This window comes from Microtus oregoni, unplaced genomic scaffold (genome assembly GCF_018167655.1).
Source record: "Microtus oregoni isolate MIOR12 unplaced genomic scaffold, Mior012 000005F_ref0000423, whole genome shotgun sequence".
NCBI lineage: Eukaryota > Metazoa > Chordata > Mammalia > Rodentia > Cricetidae > Microtus > Microtus oregoni.
Window position 1 is genome coordinate 8,115,227 of NW_024543064.1, and position 17,757 is coordinate 8,132,983.

The following is a 17,757-nucleotide window of genomic DNA, read 5'->3' on the forward strand; positions in this document are numbered from 1 at the left end:
TTAGTTGTTCAGAAATGGGAACAGCCAATAGATTGTAGAGAATTGAACACGACATGGTAGGTTTGTGTGCAGGGTTGGTAAAAATAAACGTATTGAACACCATGAATCGACAAAGTTGACATTGGCAAGTGCATGTAACAGTTTAATCCGGTTTAGTTTAGGGTGGGCCATTGATGCTCCTTGGGTTCTGTTACTGCTAAGAGCCTTTCCAGGTATTTGTAAGAATAATTCACAGATTGGAGGCATACAAGTTAGAAGTTACTCATTATGTTCTGGATCCAGGAAATATAGTTTATGACTTTGGTATAGACCCCATATTGATCTGCCTCCCCACAATTAATGGAACCCCAGGAAACTATTCCTCCCACAAACCATCGCTGTGTTTCATTATCTAGAAACACTAATGCCCCTCCACTGTCACCTCTGCAACTGTCCTTGCCACCAGTTTGTAAGCCAGCACAGAGCATGTTAGCAGTTACTCTTCCTCCTGGGTAGAGCTTCTTTGCGTATGCAGAAGTGCATTTTTGATGGTCGACAATTGGTATGTCCACAAACATTAGGTTTCTAGCAAGAAACCCCTTCTGGGTTAAGCCCCAGCCAGCCACAGTTCCAATGGTATCTGTCCTCATTAAGGATGCAACTTCTTTTGTTGGCAGGCAAACAGGCATGACACTTCCATTGATGGTGACTTTGTTCTTGAGTTTAATCAGTGCTATGTCATTGTCAAAACCAGCATTGTGATTGTAACCTTCATGTATAAAGACAGCCTCGGGCCAGGCTTGGGTGTAATGAGGTGAGAGCCTTTTGAGGATACCCATACGAATGTCCAGGGAAGACACGTCCTCTGTTAGCCCATACACAGCATGAGCAGCTGTTAGGATCCAGTTGTCGTGTAAAAGAGCCCCTGCTGCTATGGTCTCGCCCAGTAATAAGACTTGCCAAGGAAAGTCACCAGTCTTTGCGAGCTGCCCTCCAAATATGCGGCCTCTTGTAGAGAGTGTGGACATCCCACAGACTGAGGAAAGAGCAAAAGCAAGTTGAGTGTCAGTAGTTCTGTCCCATGGATTGGTGGATAGGTAGGCATCCTCTCTGTTAGGCAAGTGAGGCTGTTCTAGTTTCACTTGATAGTCCTTAACTGGTGCTTAGCTACTCAGGATCAGTAAGATTTCACAGATTCTTATGTTTTGCTTTATGAAAACATGAGGAAAGCTGTAGACAATACGGACAGGAGTTGTGTGAACAAAGACATGAGTGCCACATACAGGCGAAAGGTCAGGACTCTGCATTGCTTGCTTTACCTCTGAGTTCATTAGGAACTCTGGGAAGGCAGGAATTAAGGTTATGGTTTGCAAAATTACTGTTGCCTTTGAATGTAAAAATGTAGTAAATCATAATGTAGCAGCAATGGCCAAGATGCTTCTGGTTCTAAAATTTGTGTTTCTGGTCTAGTTGAATCATCCAAACATTAAGTTTGCAGTGTCTCTGTTGCAAGCTAATTACTCAGGAATGCAGCACATGTTTCTTATTGTGGTCTTGTACTTTGATTAAAACTTAGAAGCAGCATGTAAACCAAATACAGGGTTAGAAAACTAATTTAAACCAGCTAACATGGGGGTAATGAGTGTATTATTACCTTTAAATTTTTTTAAAAGCATTCTCAACTATTATTATTGGAGCCAATTCTGGTTTAAAAAAATTAAATACTATTAAAAGGCAAATTGCATTAATGTTGAAAAACGTGTATGTTGAAAACAATTGCTTAGGGAAATAATGAAGTTATTAGCTTTGGGTTTTAATAGCACTTTTACAGAGAAGAAAAGTAACTCAGCAAGAATTCGTGTTTATAAGTGTATAAATCGTTTTAGATAATTTAAAAAATCATTTAATTTTTTACGCTTGCCTAATCATAAGGTCAAAAATGGTCAAATGAGTGGTGCAGCTAGCAGCCTCTGTTTGCAGAGGGGTAATGAGAACATGCTTGGGAGTTATGTTGGCCTAAGCCAGCCTCTGAGCCCCCTGTCTGCCTGTTATCTTCCATCTACTCTGTGTCAGCTGTGATTCTCTTTTATAAATGCGTCCATTACCAGGCTTGCAAACCGGGAGGAATTTTTCTCCTTTGGAGCTCGTCCAGAATCCATCAGCTTCACACACATATTTACCTGCAAATCGTTGGAAAAGCAAAAATGTTTAACTGTGGTTGTCATTTGCTTGAATAACCCCTTGAAAAATGTTGATTCTTGAGCATCCATGGTGGGGAGAGGTGTGTGAATAACCATTTTACATGATTTCATAAATAGCTGTCTGCATTACCATGTTTGCTTGCAAAGTGGAAACCTTTTAGATGTGTAACTTGAATATGTATCAAGATCTCAAGTGCTTAATGATAAGGTTTTTGACTTGTTAAATTAAACCATTTGGAATATATTGTGTGTTTGTGGTAGTCATTTACTAGATAAGATCTGTTTTCAGATTCTTGCAAATTGACATTAAAGTCACTTCAACTGTAATATTTCACTTAGCACGAGGGAGAAAGGCCTTTTAATCCTTTGTCTCCCTTAGCCAAAAAGTCTGCCTCAAGTTTATATTCAACCTTAAGGACTCAAGTTCCAAGTACCACCCGCCCCTCCTTGAAGAAAGTACTTACCATCACTGCTCATTGTGTAGAAAGTCTCTTCACAGCTGTATTGGATGACAGCCTTGTAGGTGGTCACTTCAGGGCCTGTGATGTATTTCATGTGGCCATTGGGTAGGTCATCGGGAGGACCACAGTCAACAACTAGTAAAGAAACAGTAGGGAAGAAGAACCCCTTTGTTTATGGATTGGTGGAGTACTTATGGAGAGCCAAGTGGGCCTTGTGCTAGCCTCTATTTCCTCTACATAGTGCATGGCAAGAATAGCTTCAGTTTGGTAATGCTAACTGAAGGGACTTCTGGAGAGGAGTGGGTGGGCTCTCCAGAGAAGGGAATTCAGAAACACTTGAGAGTTACATAGTTCCTACAAAAGAAATGGTCTACAGGAGAACATGGAAGAAAAGCCAGTGTTATTGTGTGACATAAACCAGTGGACTAAAGGTCCTCTTTACAGTTATACAGGGGCGGGGGGTGCTTGAGACAGTGTCTCTATACATAGCCCTGGCTGTCCTAGAAGTTGCTGTGTCCTCTGCCTCAAAAGTACTGGGATTAAAGGTGTGCTGCCACTACTGCCTGGCACAGTTTTATTGTTTTTCAAGATGGGGTTTCTTGCCAGGCAGTGGTGGTGTACGCCTTTAATCCCAACACTCAGGAGGCATAGGCAGCCTGGTCTACAAGAGCTATTTCTGGGACTGGCACCAAAGCTACAGAGAAACTTGTCTCCAAAAAATAAAGATGGGGGGGGCTGGAGAGATGGCTCAGTGGTTAAGAGCACAGACTGCTCTTCCAGAGGAACCAGGTTCAATTCCCAGCACCCACATGGCAGCTCACAACTGTCTGAAGATCAGTTCCAGGGGATCTGACACTTCACACCAATGCACATAAAATAAAGTTAAAAAAAAAAATAGATGGGGTTTCTCTGTAGCTTTGGAGCCTGTCCTGGAACTTGCTCTGTAGACCAGGCTGGCCTCAAACTCAATCCACCAGCCTCTGCTTCCCAAGTGCTGGGATTAACGTGTGCCACCACTGCCTGGCCTCTCGCTGGCATTTTGTCTGCATGTTTGTAAGGTACATGCGAGGGTGTCAGAAGCCCTGAAGCTGGAGTTAGGTGGGTGCTGGGAACTGAACCTGGGTTTTCTGGAAGAGCAGCAGCCATGGCTCTGCCGTGCCACAGGTGAAATAGCTTCTGTGTCTAGAACTACAAGCAGTAGCAGGACCCAGACCACTGGTTGCCCAGATACTCTCAAACCTTGAAGTTTGTTTTCAAATATGTGGACTCTTGTAATGAGACAGTACTAAGAGTGTGTGATTCTTGAGAAATTTCTTTGTTTTCAAAATGGGAATGTGCCATTATCCCTGTATGTGTGTGGTAGGTGTGCACACTGCAGAACTGTCCTCATCCTGCACTTACAGCGTGCCTGTGTGTGCCCACAGAGGGGTAGTGGGGTGGTGATAGCAAACACCTTTAATCTCACCACGCAGGGAGATAGAGACAGGTAAGGTCAACAGAACTAGTTCCAGGACAGCCAGAGCTAAACAGTGAAATCGTGTCCTTTTTTTTTTTTAATATTTATTTATTATGTATACAATGTTCTGTCTGTGTGTATGCCTGAAGGCCAGAAGAGGGCACCAGACCTCATTACAGATGGTTGTGAGCCACCATGTGGTTGCTGGGAAGTGAACTCAGGACCTTTGGAAGAGCAGTCAATGCTCTTAACCTCTGAGCCATCTCTCCAGCCCCTGAAATCGTGTCTTTTTTTTTTTTTAAGATTTATTTATTATGTATACAACATTCCTTCCTGCACACCAGAAGGGGGCACCAGATCTCATCACAGATGTCTGTGAGCCACCATTTGGTTGCTGGGAATTGAACTCAGGACCTCTGGAAGAGCAGTCAGTGCTCTTAACCACTGAGCCATCTCGCCAGCCCCCTGAAATCGTGTCTTGAAAAACAAAAAAGAAAGAAAAAAGAACAGGAGAGGCCTACGCAGCAGCATCACACTTCTGTAGGGCGATAGGAATTACGAGGCTCAGATGGTTCCCTACATTTCTTCGATCTGCACGAGCCTCATTTTACACTTCTTACACTCTGAATTACTTCAGAGCACTCTGCCTTTCCTCAGTACTTCGGTTCCTCTTGGCCCATAGACTTGAGTAGAAGGAAATCTAGAATTTGTGCCCTAGTAAATGATTCATTTGGCAGGGGAGGTGGGAATGACAAGTCACAGAGTGATTAGTGGTGGGCTGGGGAGCGTGCTTTCTGTACAGGCATAGGTCCTCAGCACCCAGGTAAACCAGAGATGGCAGTGTACTCCCTAAGTAAGATGAGGGGGTGGGGATCTGTAGAGAATGCCAGGCAGCCCGTAACCCAGTGGTTCTCAACATATGGGCCCTGGCCCCTTTGGGGTTGAAGAACCCTTTCTCAGGTTGCCTATAGACCAATGGAAAACATTAATTTCATAACAGTAGTAAAATTACAGTTATAGCATAGCAATGAAAATTATGGTCTGTGGGTACCACGCGAGGGACTGTATTAAAGGGCCGCAGCGCTAGGGAGGTTGAGAACCACTGCTCTAACTACATGTTCATTCACGTGTGTGCACATGAAGGGTACACAGAAACGGTACAGGTGGTAGCAAGGGAAGGGGCTTGTCACCATATGACCGTACTGCTGCACTCTGGTATTGGCCAGTCCCAGGATCCATCTTTCTGACAGACAGCAGTGAATGATTTTAAGGACACAGAACCCTGAAGAGAAAATTCAGAAAATGAGCTCCCTGTTAACATCAGGTCCCTCCCCTCAAACCTCAAGTGAGAGCAGTAACTGGGAGGCCTTGTTTCATGTGCACATTTGCTGCCAACAGCTCTGCTGGTTTATGTCACCTAGTCCGTGGTGGTATTGTACACATTAATAACTGCTGCAATTCTTACATATAGACTGCTTCCCAATGCACCCTAGAACTCATCTGGCCAGAGTTCCTGTCAGTGCTCCCCTCTCATCCCTTCCTCTGGAGGGATTAGCCCCCTGCCCCTTCCACCATTTATTTTTATGAAGCCCTGCTGTCCTGGAACTGTGTAGACCAAGACCAGGCTGGGTTTCTTTGGTTTTTCGAGACAGGGTTTTTCTGTAACTTTGGAGCCTGTCCTGTAAATAGCTCTGTAGACCAGGCTGGCCCCGAACTCACAGAGATCCGCCTGCCCCTGCCTCCCGAGTTCTGGGATTAAAGGTGTGTGCCACCACTGCCAGGCCAGACTGATTTTTTTAATTCACAGAGATCCACCTACTTCTGCCTCCTGAGTGCTGGGATTAAAGGTGTACACAATCACACATTTAAAAAAATTTTGGTTTTGGTTTTTGAAAAAGGGTTTCTCTGTAGCTTTGGAGCCTTCCTGGAAGTAGCTCTTGTAGACTAGGCTAGCCTTGAACTCACAGAGATCCACCTGCCTCTGCCTCCACCTCCCAAGTGCTGGGATTAAAGGCGTGCTGGCAAAAATTAAAGAGTTTAGATTTGTTTTATGGGTTTGAGTGTTTGGCGTACCACTGATGTGCTGGATGTCTATAGAGGACAGAAGGTGGCCTTGGACCCCTTGAAACAAGTTAGTGAGGTTGTGAGCCACCACGTAGGTGCTCGGAACTAAATGCCAGTCCTCGGTAAGAACAACTGATGTGTTCAATCATCTCTCTAGGCTCTTCCGCCATTTATTTATACTAAGTGCCAGACGGGGTCAGGGCCAGTGAGATGGCTCAGCAGATAAGATTAGCTGCCAAGCCCGACAACCCTGAATTTGAGACCTGTAATCTGCATGGTAAAAAGAGAACTGGCCTCTAAACATTAACGCGTATGAAGCCACACAAATAAATGTTTTTTTCAAAAGGAGCCTGGCATGGTGGTAGTGCCAGTGACCCCAGTGCTCAAGGAGGCAGAGACAGACAGATCTCTCAGTTCAAGGCCAGCGTGGTCTACAAATCAAATTTCAGGACAAGTCAGGGCTGCACAGAGAAACCTCCATAAATGTTTGTGAAAAACTGCAGAGGTCAGTTACTAAAGTCAAACATTAAGCTGAACACATCTTTAATCCCTGAAGTAATATCAACCACTGAGCCAAGTGTGGTGGAACAACCTTTAATCCAAGGCATGCAGATCTCTTGAGTTTGAAACCAGCCTGGTCTACATAGTCCAGAGAAAGGGAAAGTATGCATTAATGGAAGAGGGTGCCATTTGCAAAAGCTATAATGTTTCAAAGAATATACATTTTTTCAGTTAAATAATAAACACAGGATGTATAGAATGCTTTACTAGCATCTTCCAAGTCCTGGGTTGGGTCCAAAGCAACACATACACTGGGCGTGATGGAACATGCATTAATCCCAGCACTGGGAAAGTAGAAGCAAGAAGACCAGGACAGGACAAGATATCCTCAGCTACAGAGCAAGTTCAAGGCCAGCCTACGCTACATAAAACTGTTTCAGAACAGTTGAACAAATTTGTGATCTTGCACTTAAGAAACAGTGGAAGAGCCTGACCAAGAGTTTTGCAAGGTGGGGCTTTCTCCAGTTTGCCCCTCCACAGACTGGACTCCATCCCTAGCTGTCACTCCAGGGTTATTGCTTTTTGCCACTGGGATTCAGTGACAATTTTGAAGACCACAGTGAAGATGAGTTAATCTCTTACCTGTGTCCCGAAGCAATGCACTAAGCAGTTTTTAAAATTATCTTCCCTCTCCCTTAACAGTGAGCACTATTTATAACTTTGCAGAATGTACTCTTTCCAGGGCTGTCTAAGCTTTGTGGGCCCAGGGGCTGTTCCCCAGGAAGGTTTTCAGCTGACCAGGGAAGACTTAATTTAACAGGAGCTCTGCAGAGTTCATGGGGCAAGGTGCGCGCACCCCTTTCTGTTGTCTCAGCCCCTTTCCAGAGAGCTGCTGCATTTTGCAGATGAATAGAAGTTCTTTCTCTAAAAGAGACTTCACAGCAGACAGGGCTGTGGGCTGTGCAGGCCGTGACGCAGACAGCATACTTAGTGTGAGAGTCAGGCCTCAGCACCAGAAGTAGAACCCTCTGCCAGGTGTGACCACGTACACCTATAATCCCAGCACTGGAGAAGCTGAAGCAGGAAGCCAAAGAGCACATGGCCAGTCTGGTCTACATCTTGAGCCATTGTCTCAAGAAGTGACTGCCGAGCCAGGCAGTGATGGCACACGCCTTTAATCCCAGCACTTGGGAGGCAGAGACTAGCAGGTCTATGTGAGTTGGAGGCCGGCCTGGTCTACAGAGTGACTTCCAGGGTATCCGGCACTACACAGAGAAACCTGTCTCAGAAAAACAAGCAGAAAGGGCTAGAATGGCAGCTCAGTGGTTAAGAGCACCAGCTGCTCTTCAGAGGATCCTGGGTTCAATTCCCAGCACCCACATGGCAGCTTGCACCTGTCTTTAACTCCAGTTCCAGGGGATCTGACACACACATAGACCTATGCAGGCAAAATATCAATGCACATAAATTAAACAACAAACACAAAATCAGAAACAGGCTGTACAGTGGTGGCACATGCTTTTTAAAAAAAATTCGAAAAAAAAGTAATTACTTTTAAAAGGTACGACTGCTTGTAGCAGCACACAAGCATATGCTAATCATCCCAGCACTCAGGAGGCTGAGGCAGGAAGGTTGGGGTTTTGTTTGTTTGTTTGTTTCGAGTCAGGGTTCCCTGTGTAGTTTTAGAGCCTATTGTAGAACTTGCTCTGTAAACCAGGCTGGCCTCAAACTCACAGAGATCTGCCCACCTCTGCCTTCCAAATGCTGGGATTAAAGATGTGTGCCACCAACGCCCAGCATGAAGCAGAAAGAATTTGAACTTGAGGCCAGCCTGGACGACATTGTTTTAGGCAAAAACTGCCTCAAAACAAAAATGAAAGGCAGGATTCCCCTCCACACACACCATGGTCCCCCAAAAAGATTCTCCTATTCCTCTTTGCTGCAAACTTACTACTACTCTGATTGTTTTCTGCGTACGTAAGCACTTCCCATTTTCTTTCTTTCTTTTTTTTTTTTTTGATACGGGGTTTCTTTGTAGCTTTGGAGCCTGTCTACTAGCTCTTGTAGACTAGGCTGACCTCGAACTCACAGAGTTCTGCCTCTGCCTCCCGAGTGCTGGAATTAAAGGCATGCACCACCACTGCCCGGCACACTTCCCATTTTCATCTCGAATTTCAAAGGCACCATGATCATAGGCACTCAGGTTTTTAGTGACTCACTTGGAGAAGCTCAAAGCCAGGCTTGCAGAAGACGGAAAAGCTGTCCTTCAGGATGTACTTGGCTTGCACGGGTGAAATGTGACCATTAGGTGGCGCCATTGGATCAGGGCAGGGCTGAGCTGTGCAGAGGAACAGGTTTATTTTTGAAGTCTGTAACAGCCAGGACTGAATTTAGCAATGCGCAGTCTTGGTTATAAATTAAATACAAGCCGGGCGGTGGTGGCGCTTGCGTTTAATCCCAGCACTCGGGAGGCAGAGGCAGGCAGATCTTTGTGAGTTTAAGGCCAGCCTGGTCTATAGAACAAGTTCCAGAACAGCCAGCGCTACAAAGAGAAATCCTATCTCAAAAAAGAAAAATCACAAAAGTAAATAAATAAAATAAAATAAAAATAACAAAGAGGAAAGAAAAAAGGTAACCAGGAGCCGGGGCTGGCAGCACACACACCTTTAATCTCAGCACTCAGGAGGCAAAGGCAGATGGATCTCTGAGTTCAAAGCCAGCCTCAAATTACAAAGTGAGTACAGATGCGGAAGGGAACAGGTGAGTGGGTGGGTGGCTCCTGACGGGGCCAAGACAGAGGGAAGCATGGACCTGGAATCGCAGCTCTTGGGCAGAGGCAGGAAGATCCGAGTTTAAGGGCTGTTTTGCTATAAGACAAGTTTAGGGCCCTTTGACCCACAGAGTTAGACACTATCTCAAAAATACCGGAACTGAGGGAGGTTGCCCAGGAAAATGGTTGCCTGGGTGAAGGGATAGAGGGAAGGAACGTGACGATTGCTATCACTACGTCTGTCATGGAACGTCATGTGACAGGCTACGCTGCCCCATCTGGGCTCCCTTTCTTGGCCTGGCAGGAAAGAGTCCAGGGCTATGTAGTCTGCTGATGCCGCACAAGGGACAGAAACCGTTTCCTTTGCTGCCTGCGCCCGAGCTGCTTGCTCACCTGTGCTTGTGTAGCGTATCTTCCAGCCTGTGTGGTTCCCCGAATCATCAGTGGCAAACATGATGGTCACGCTGTTGCTGTTCGTTTCAATCCTGCGGGGCAAGGTCTTCCCACAAAATGGGCCGTATTCCCTCTTCTCCGTTTGGATCTGAACAAAGAAAACCCTAGGACCTGCTGCAGGGGTCTGGCCTGTGTTAGAGGGAAGCGCACCAACTGAAAGTGGCTGGGGCAGGCTGGCACAACAGGGTGGGACCCCGTTCTTCATGCGGAAACCACAAGCTGGCTTAGACCCCTCACAGAAAGGTTGGAAGGGACTCACTGGGGGGACAGAAAACAGGGGGCCACTAGTTGGAAGAAATGGAGGGTTGTTGGGGGGCACGACAAGGGAACACAACAAGGAAAGGGTGCAAGAATCAGACCTTGAGGGAGTCATAGGGGCACTGGATCTCGGGGTGCATCTCCACATCGAAGGACTCCACGAAGTCCACGATGACCCTGAAGCCCTCCTCCAGGCGGATGCTGTAGGTGCAGCTGGTGAGTTTGGGGTACGGCTGTGGGTATTCAGGGCTACTGAGCTCCCCAGACCTCCCAGTGAACACCTGGCCTGAACATAGGGCTGGGAGGAGAGAAGACAGGATAGCATGACTGCTCGAACCGGGGACAGCACTCGAGAATGGGGAAACACCAGGGACACCTATGTTCTGGGTTTGGTCAAGGCCCAGCTCTTGATAAACCGCAGAGGCAGGAGGGGACACAGACTCCACCCTAGACGATGCCCGAGGACAGAAAGGAACTCTGTTGCCCTCGGGCGTTAGCTGAAGCAGGGTAGCGTCAGGGATAGTTTGCCAGGGCCCAAGCTCCTACCCCAGGGTCAGAGTACCAGCTGGTGGAGAGCAAAGGAAGGGAGGCTTGGCCAGAGGGAAGTGGGCCCTGGCAAGAGGAGGCAGCCCACCTCCCCAGGGGCCTTAGGAATTCAGGGAAAGGAAGGAGGCCGCCCCTTGAACTCAGTCAGGGCTTTTCCCTGCTTCCGAATCATTCCAGTGCCCACCTCACAGTTCCCAAGCGTGTCCACAAGGGGGCTCCCGCCATGTCTGGCAGAGACCAGCCCAGAGCCCTGGATCCCAGGGAACAGCCTGAAATGCTTTTCCCAGGCCTTCCCTGTTCTTAGAAGTAGCCCTGGGGACGGCTGAGGGAAATTTACGTCACCAGTGTGCACACAGTCTGCCCTCCTTTCTCAGGCTGCTAAGCTGCCCTGTAGGTGATCAGGTGCCGCCTCTTTGAGAGGTTCTTCCCCCCATCACGGGTGGTAAGATGGCTTGTAGGAAGTGAAGACTCCACATTGCCCTCCTTCCCTGAGGCTGCTTCCTACTGCTAGAGAGATTCCCCTGGATGTAAGGTAACTAGCCTGATCCCTTGGCAACACCTTCCTCGGTCTCTCTGTTCTGAATCAAGCTCCTCCAGGTCAGGAAACAAAACCCTGCATTGCCCTATAAGCAAGAACTGGCTGAAGATGTCCTGAGATCAACTTCAGAAGTGGTAACAGGACAGTCTCCCTGTGTGAGCTCAGGCTAACCCTGCCATTCAGCGCCCCATCCACAGGATAAGGGACTTAAAGCAAGCCCTTTGCAAGTGCCTAGGACCCTGGAGGAGGTTCCCGCCATCAGGCTATGAGGCAAGGAGGGTTAAGATGAAGGCACCAGGTGGCTCAGCTGTCCCTAACTCTCCCCCACTCCCCACAAGAGACACACAGCCACAGTGGAGACGGAGGCAGGTTTATTGTTGTTGTGCGCATGGCGGATGGTTGCTGTAGCTGGCAGCCTTTCCAGCCCCACGCAGAGCTGCAGGGGTGGACACGCTCTGACATCTGACCCCTTGGGGTGGGCAGGCTGGAGCTGAGGGAGGTTAGAGGCTCTGCTCTGGAAGAGAGAGGGGGCATCAGGGAGACTGAGGAGAGCAGGGCCAGGGTAAAGGATGAAGGGACAGGGAGGCCAAAGCAAGCATCCAGGGGCTGGGGTCAGGAACAGTGGCACTGAGCCTGCCGGTGCCGCCCCCCTACCCTGAGGGTCTGTGACAGAAGGGAAGCTCAAGGTGAGCCAGGCTTAGCCAGAGATGCCAAGCCTACCCAGGAACCACCCAGGAGGGAGAGGTGATTGGCTAGGGAGGAGTCAGGCATGCTAACAGGGGAGCAAGAGGCCAGCCTCCTGAGCCTTGGGGAGCTGGAGCAATCGGTGCAGAGGGGTACCCCACCCTCTCACCTGAGCAGGTGTGTTTGTTCTGGTGGAGAATGTAGCCCACTCTGCAGGAGCAGTAGTAACCGCCCAGGTAGTTGTGGCAGTAATGGTCACAAGGGACTTCTTCCAGGGACGCTCGGCACTCGTCCACATCTAGGGGGCCAGGCAGGCAAGGGGGATGAGATGGGACAGAGCTCAGGCCTTGGTGGCCCGTGGGAGGAGGCTGCAGCTTGGCAATTCACAGCCCTAGGGCAGAGATGCAAACAGCACCCTTGCTAAACCAGTGATAGGCTGAGTCCTACTCAGAGCCGCCCAGACAGTGTGATCAATCAACCCAGTGGCGAACAAGGTGGACGAGGTTCCACGGACCCCATACAGCAGCAGTCTGGGCATAGAGAGGCTGTGCCACTTGCCTGAGTTCACACAGATAGTCCCTTCAGGGACCAGAGTGTGCAGTCAAGTGTGAAGCCACACGCCTGTGCAAGCGCTTTGTGACCTGACATCTGTGTGCTGGGGCATCATTACGTCATTGACAGCTACCGGGTCGTGTGTCATTAGCCCCCACGGTGCCTGACGTCAGGCGATGGCAGGACTCACCTTTCCTGCTGGTTTGACCTAATCCAGAGCCCCAGGAGAGGTGGGAGGCAAGAGACCCCAAGATGGGCAGCCTGGGCCCGGGAGTGCTCACCCTCCGTTGCATAGAAGGCCTCAAAGCCTGTGAATGGCTTCTCATTGGAGTAGTCTGAGTGGAAGGTGACCTCCAGGTGAGGGCCCAGTGAGTAGAAGGTGTCATTGCCCGGTGCCTGCTCAGTATCCGTACTCTCCTGGCCACACAGTGTCGCCAGCACCTTGTTCCCTGAGCTCAACTGTGGGGTCAGAGGGAGGGAAGGTTAGAGCCAGGCCTGCCTTCCTGTCAGACTTTGCCATGCCCCATGGCCCCAGCTGTGCCCCCTGTCACCTGCCAGGTACCTTGACAAAGTCATACTCGCAGCGGTAAGAGAGTTCCAGGTTGAAGTGGGTAAAATAGAGGCGCAGGCGGTAGCCAGGGGGTGCAGTCAGCTTCCAGGACCGATCCTGATTGTTGCCATATGTCTCTGGGAAACCAGGGGACGCCAGGCGTCCGAATACAGGCTCAGGCCACTTTGAAGCCCGAAGTGTGGTCACCAGGCTCCACAGCAGGCCTAGGAAGATGAGTAGCCTGTGGGCAGGGAAGGGACATGAGGGACTGGGCCTAATCCCTCCTGCTCCCCCAGAGGCCATGGGTCACTCATTCACCCACCTCATGATGTGCCACCAGCTCTCAGGCCCAGCTTGACTCACCTTTGATCTGTTTGTCCAGCACCCGGCCCTGCCCCCAGCCTCCCGGACCCAGGGATTCTGGGAATCCATCCATGGCTCCTGCCTGCCTCACTTCCAGGCAGGAAGGTTAGGTGGCTCTGGGGGGGCGGGGGTAGAAGCTTGACTAGGCCACAACCTGGTAGCAATCCTCAATTCCACCCTCACCCACCCTCAGTGTCCTATTTGGTGGGACCAGGAAGATCTATTGGGCCCGAGTTTCCGCCACAGTCACGTGGACTGCCTAGACAGCCCCCTCAACCCAGGGAGAGGCAAAAGAAGAGATTTGAGCAAACAGGCGAACCCAAGAGGAGAGGGACCACAGGACAGAAGACAAGATGTGGCTGCATCTGGGAAGATGAATGGTGGGTGGCGGGTGAGGGAGAGGCTGCTGGTGACTGCTGAGCCCAGAGGGGCGGAGTCAGGGAGCTGGGTTCCTGGTTCTGGAGCTGGTCTGCAGGGAAAGTTACTCATTTGAAGACAGAGGCTCTCTCACCCTGACTATGTTGCACTGTGTAGACCAGACTGGCCTCAAACTTGTAATAATCCTCCTGCTCCTAGCTCTGGGGTGCTATGGGGAAGGACCTTGCAGTCCAGCAATTGTAGAAGTAAAAATTGAGACTCATGGGAAGGATTGGTCTATGGAGAAAAGAATGGGCCTTTGATTGACCTGTTGGAGGAGCCTGGGGTCTGCTTGTTCTCATTAGTCACTAGGACAGCAAGTTTTTAGATTGTGCATGTGTGTGCATGTGCTTGTGTGTGCGCGCACGCACGCTCTGCCTTGTATGTTCCAGTGCTTTTGGAGGCCATAGAGAGAGCATTGGATCTCCTGTAGAGTTACAGGCAGCATAGAGTTTGGGCACTGGGAACGGAACTTGAGTCCTCTGGAAGAGCAGCAAGTGCTATTAATTGCTGAACCATATCTCCAGCCCCACGGATAGCATTTTGAAGAATATTTTTTTTTGGTCAGGCATGGTGGCACATGCTTTTAATCCCAGCACTCAGAAGACAGAGGCAGGCGGATCTCTCTGAATTTGAGGCCAACCTGATCTATAGAGCAAGTTGTAGGACAGTCAAGGCTACACAGAGAAATCCTGCTTGAAAAACCAAATATTAAAAGTAAGAGAGAGAAGTCTCTTGGGTCAGATTTTAGCAGCTAGTCCCAGCCAGCTGACCTCAACAGGCCAGCTAAACAGACACGTTTAACAGTGAAAACCACAGGGACTTATCCAGTGTGGCTGTGTGGGGAAGAACAAAGAGTCTGTGTCCCTCTCTCCCCCGTCCCCCCCTCTCCCCCTCCCTCCCTATCCCGTGTTCTCTCTCTCTCCCTTCCTTGTCCTCTCTCTTCTCTGCCTGTCCTCTCTCTTTCTCTCTCTCTCCATCCTCTCTCTTCCCGTCTTTCCTTCCTCTCTCTCTCCCTCCTCTCCCCTGTCCCCTCTCTCTCCCTGTCTTCTCTCTCTCTCTCTCTCTCTCTCTCTCTCTCTCTCTCTCTCTCCCCCTCTCTCCCTCCCTCTCCCTCCTCTCTTCCTTCTCCTTCCCTCCTTCTCCCTCTTTCTTTTTCTTCTGTCTCCAAAGATAGGATCCTTGAGGCTCTATAAGCAGACTTAGCCCATGTTGCTCACGGTAAGAGTGAAATGGACAAGCCCTATTTTGTATTCAAACCTTCCACTTCATCACCGTTTTAGGCTCACTCTGTTCTCCTCTGTGAGGCAAGGTCTGTTACTTCCTCAACCAGAACCTGCCTCCTAAGGTTTTCGGAGCCTTCAAAAACAGCCTGTCAGGGGCTGGAGAGATGGCTCAGTGGTTAAGAGCATTGCCTGCTCTTCCAAAGGTCCTGAGTTCAATTCCCAGCAACCACATGGTGCCTCACAACCATTTGTAAAGAGGTCTGGCGCCCTCTTCTGGCCTTCAGGCATACCGACAGAATATTGTATACATAATAAATAAATAAATATTTTTTAAAAAAAACAGCCTGTCAGCCGGGCGGTGGTGGCGCACGCCTTTAATCCCAGCACTCGGGAGGCAGAGGCAGGCGAATCTCTGTGAGTTCAAGACCAGCCTGGTCTACAAGAGCTAGTTCAGAGAAACCCTGTCTCGAAAAACCAAAAAAAAAAAAAAAAAAAAAACCAGCCTGTCAGCTGCGGGGCCTATTATCCAACACAGGAGTCTGTCTGGACCTTTTCTTTTCTTTTATATATATATTTTTAACCGTATGAGCTTGCATGTATGTAAGTGAACTTGTGCACCTGGTACCCTCAGAGGCCAGAAGAGGGCATCAGATCCCCTGGAACTGGAGTTACAGATTGGTTGGTTGTAAGTTATGTGGGTGCAGGAAATTGAACCTGGGTCCTCTGCAATAGCAGCAAGTACTCTTAATGAATGAGCCATGTCTCCAACCCCGCTGTGTGGGGGACATTTTATATTTAAGTCATGACTTTGTGTGTATGTGTATGTGTGTATTCTTCATGTTTGAAGTTTACCCCACAATCCTGGAGTAACTGGTTCATATAATAGGGCACATACCCACGCGTTTTAGCACCAGGAGGCTGAGGCAGGAGGACGAGTTGACTCTTATATAAAAATCCTTTCCTTATTGCCTCAAGTCCAAAATTAAAGACAGTCAGCGGTGGCAGTTCAGCAGCACAGCGCATGCTTGGCCCCGGCTGTGCTCCTCAGCACCCAGTGAATTAAAAAAAGGCCAGAGAGAGATAGATCATCTAAGGAATTCTGCCATTTAATGTTTACTTGGGAAGAGCAGAGCATTGCCTTGGCAATGCTCTTGCCATCATAAATTATGGGCGTAGTCACAAAGCTTGAGCAAGAAGTTTTACAGATAAAGATGCTGGCATCGGATATTTTAAAACAATAGTCCTGGCCACAATGACTAATAACAAGAGTGACGAGGATCTAAGCAGGCAGCTGCTGCAGATGTGTGAAGTTCTGGGTAAGGTCGCGGCCTCTGCAAGTTTGTGTCTCTGGGAGTGTCTTCAGACAACCACAGTAAGAATGTTTCCTACAAAACCTCTGAAGTTCATTTGTTTTTCCTTTTCTTTCTTTTTTTTCCTTCTTTTTCTTGATTTCGATACAGCGTTTCTCTATGTAGCCCTGCCTATCTTGGAACTTGCTCTGTAGACCAGACTGGCCTCAAACTCATAAACATCTGCCTGCCTCTGCTTCTCAAGTGCTGGAATTAAAGGTGTGCGCCACCACCTCCCAGCTCCACCAAATCATTTAAACTACCTTTGTCTTTATCATTCATTGTGTGTGTGCATAAATAAGCATGAAAGTCAGGACAGCTCACCAGAATTGCCTCTCTCCTTCTGCCATGTGGGCAGGGCACAGAGCTGTCTACTCCAAAACAGTGGTAGGGCGCAGAGCTGGAGTGGAGGGCTGGGTGATAAACCCGAGCTTTATCAGGTCATATGCCTATTAGGCAACGAGAAAGCTGCCAACCATATCTGTCATGACCCTAACCAATGGCTGCCATGGATTGGGTGCCAGGCCCTGAATACGTATGCTTTCACCTAAGCCCTGCCCCCAGGAAGTGAATTTTCTTTTTTTTTTAATATTTATTTATTTATTATGTATACGATATTCTGTCTGTGTGTGCCTGCAGGCCAGAAGAGGGCACCAGACCTCATTCCAGATGGTTGTGAGCCACCATGTGGTTGCTGGGAATTGAACTCAGGACCTTTGGAAGAGGAGGCAATGTGCAGGCAATGCTCTTAACCTCTGAGCCATCTCTCCAGCCCAGGAAGTGAATTTTCTTGTTCATCTATTTTCAGAGGAGGAGTAACTAGTGGCTTCAGGTCACCAAGTGGAAAAAACCGGAGTCAGATTCAGGGAATTTGATTCTGTAGCCAAGTTCATCTTCACATTCTGCCCACTTTACTGTTGTGAAGACTGAGGATAGGAGCTGTCAGGGCACTCACATCATAGAAATGAGAGATGATGCAGCAGGTTTGAACCCAGGGCTGCTGCTGTCTCCTGTCTGTCTCCCAGGGGGAGCACATGTCTTTCTGCTCTGGTCTGGGGACCTCAGGTCTCAGCAAGGTCTTGAACACAACTACTGTAATATTTCCACACGTTTTTAGGAAAGTCATCGCCAAGAGAGCTGGTCTAAGCCAAAGTTCACATTCAACTTGGTTGCACTTGAGATGGTCTGAGTTGACTACAACCTGCCTCAGGAAACCAGAGGGACCAACCAGCCCCAAAGAGGAAGAGTCACACCTCGTCTCCCTAGGACAAGATCCAGGGACTAGTGACTTCCCCTGGCCCAGGTCCCCAGGTCATCCAGCCTCTTCCGCAAACGGCAAGACTGAGGCCCAGGCAGAGGATCCCACGACCGTGTTTACTTCACAGCATT

At 48.7% G+C, this 17,757-nt stretch overlaps 1 protein-coding gene across 2 annotated transcripts; it reads right to left on the reverse strand.

Moving 5' to 3' along the window:
• Nucleotides 1-129: 129 nt before the first annotated feature.
• On the reverse strand, nucleotides 130-13,371 carry LOC121447947 (mannan-binding lectin serine protease 2). Of its 2 annotated transcripts, XM_041651302.1 has the most exons (11): nucleotides 13,336-13,371; nucleotides 13,026-13,254; nucleotides 12,745-12,922; nucleotides 12,081-12,209; nucleotides 10,245-10,441; nucleotides 9,826-9,973; nucleotides 8,882-9,000; nucleotides 5,301-5,379; nucleotides 2,645-2,776; nucleotides 2,085-2,159; nucleotides 130-1,015 (listed from the first exon to the last, which is right to left on the reverse strand). In XM_041651302.1, exons 1-11 carry the CDS (start codon nucleotides 13,338-13,340, stop codon nucleotides 252-254), a joined length of 2,055 nt encoding a protein of 684 aa, XP_041507236.1. In that variant the 5' UTR covers nucleotides 13,341-13,371; the 3' UTR covers nucleotides 130-251. The 2 variants fall into 2 exon arrangements, with proteins under 2 accessions (XP_041507236.1, XP_041507237.1); XM_041651303.1 differs by lacking the exons at nucleotides 130-1,015; nucleotides 2,085-2,159; nucleotides 2,645-2,776; ... (3 more) ...; nucleotides 10,245-10,441; nucleotides 13,336-13,371 and adding an exon at nucleotides 11,582-11,741 and having other exon boundaries at nucleotides 13,026-13,327.
• Between the last annotated feature and the right edge of the window lie 4,386 nt (nucleotides 13,372-17,757).

What these genes read in the sequence shown, in the direction of transcription:
- LOC121447947 (XM_041651302.1), bottom strand. An exon ending in GGCCTTCTATGCAACGGAGG is followed by an intron (nt 12,210 to 12,744) that starts GTGAGCACTCCC and finishes CTGGCCCCCTAG; the next exon opens with ATGTGGACGAGTGCCGAGCG. An exon ending in GCCCCTATGACTCCCTCAAG is followed by an intron (nt 9,974 to 10,244) that starts GTCTGATTCTTG and finishes TTCTTTGTTCAG; the next exon opens with ATCCAAACGGAGAAGAGGGA.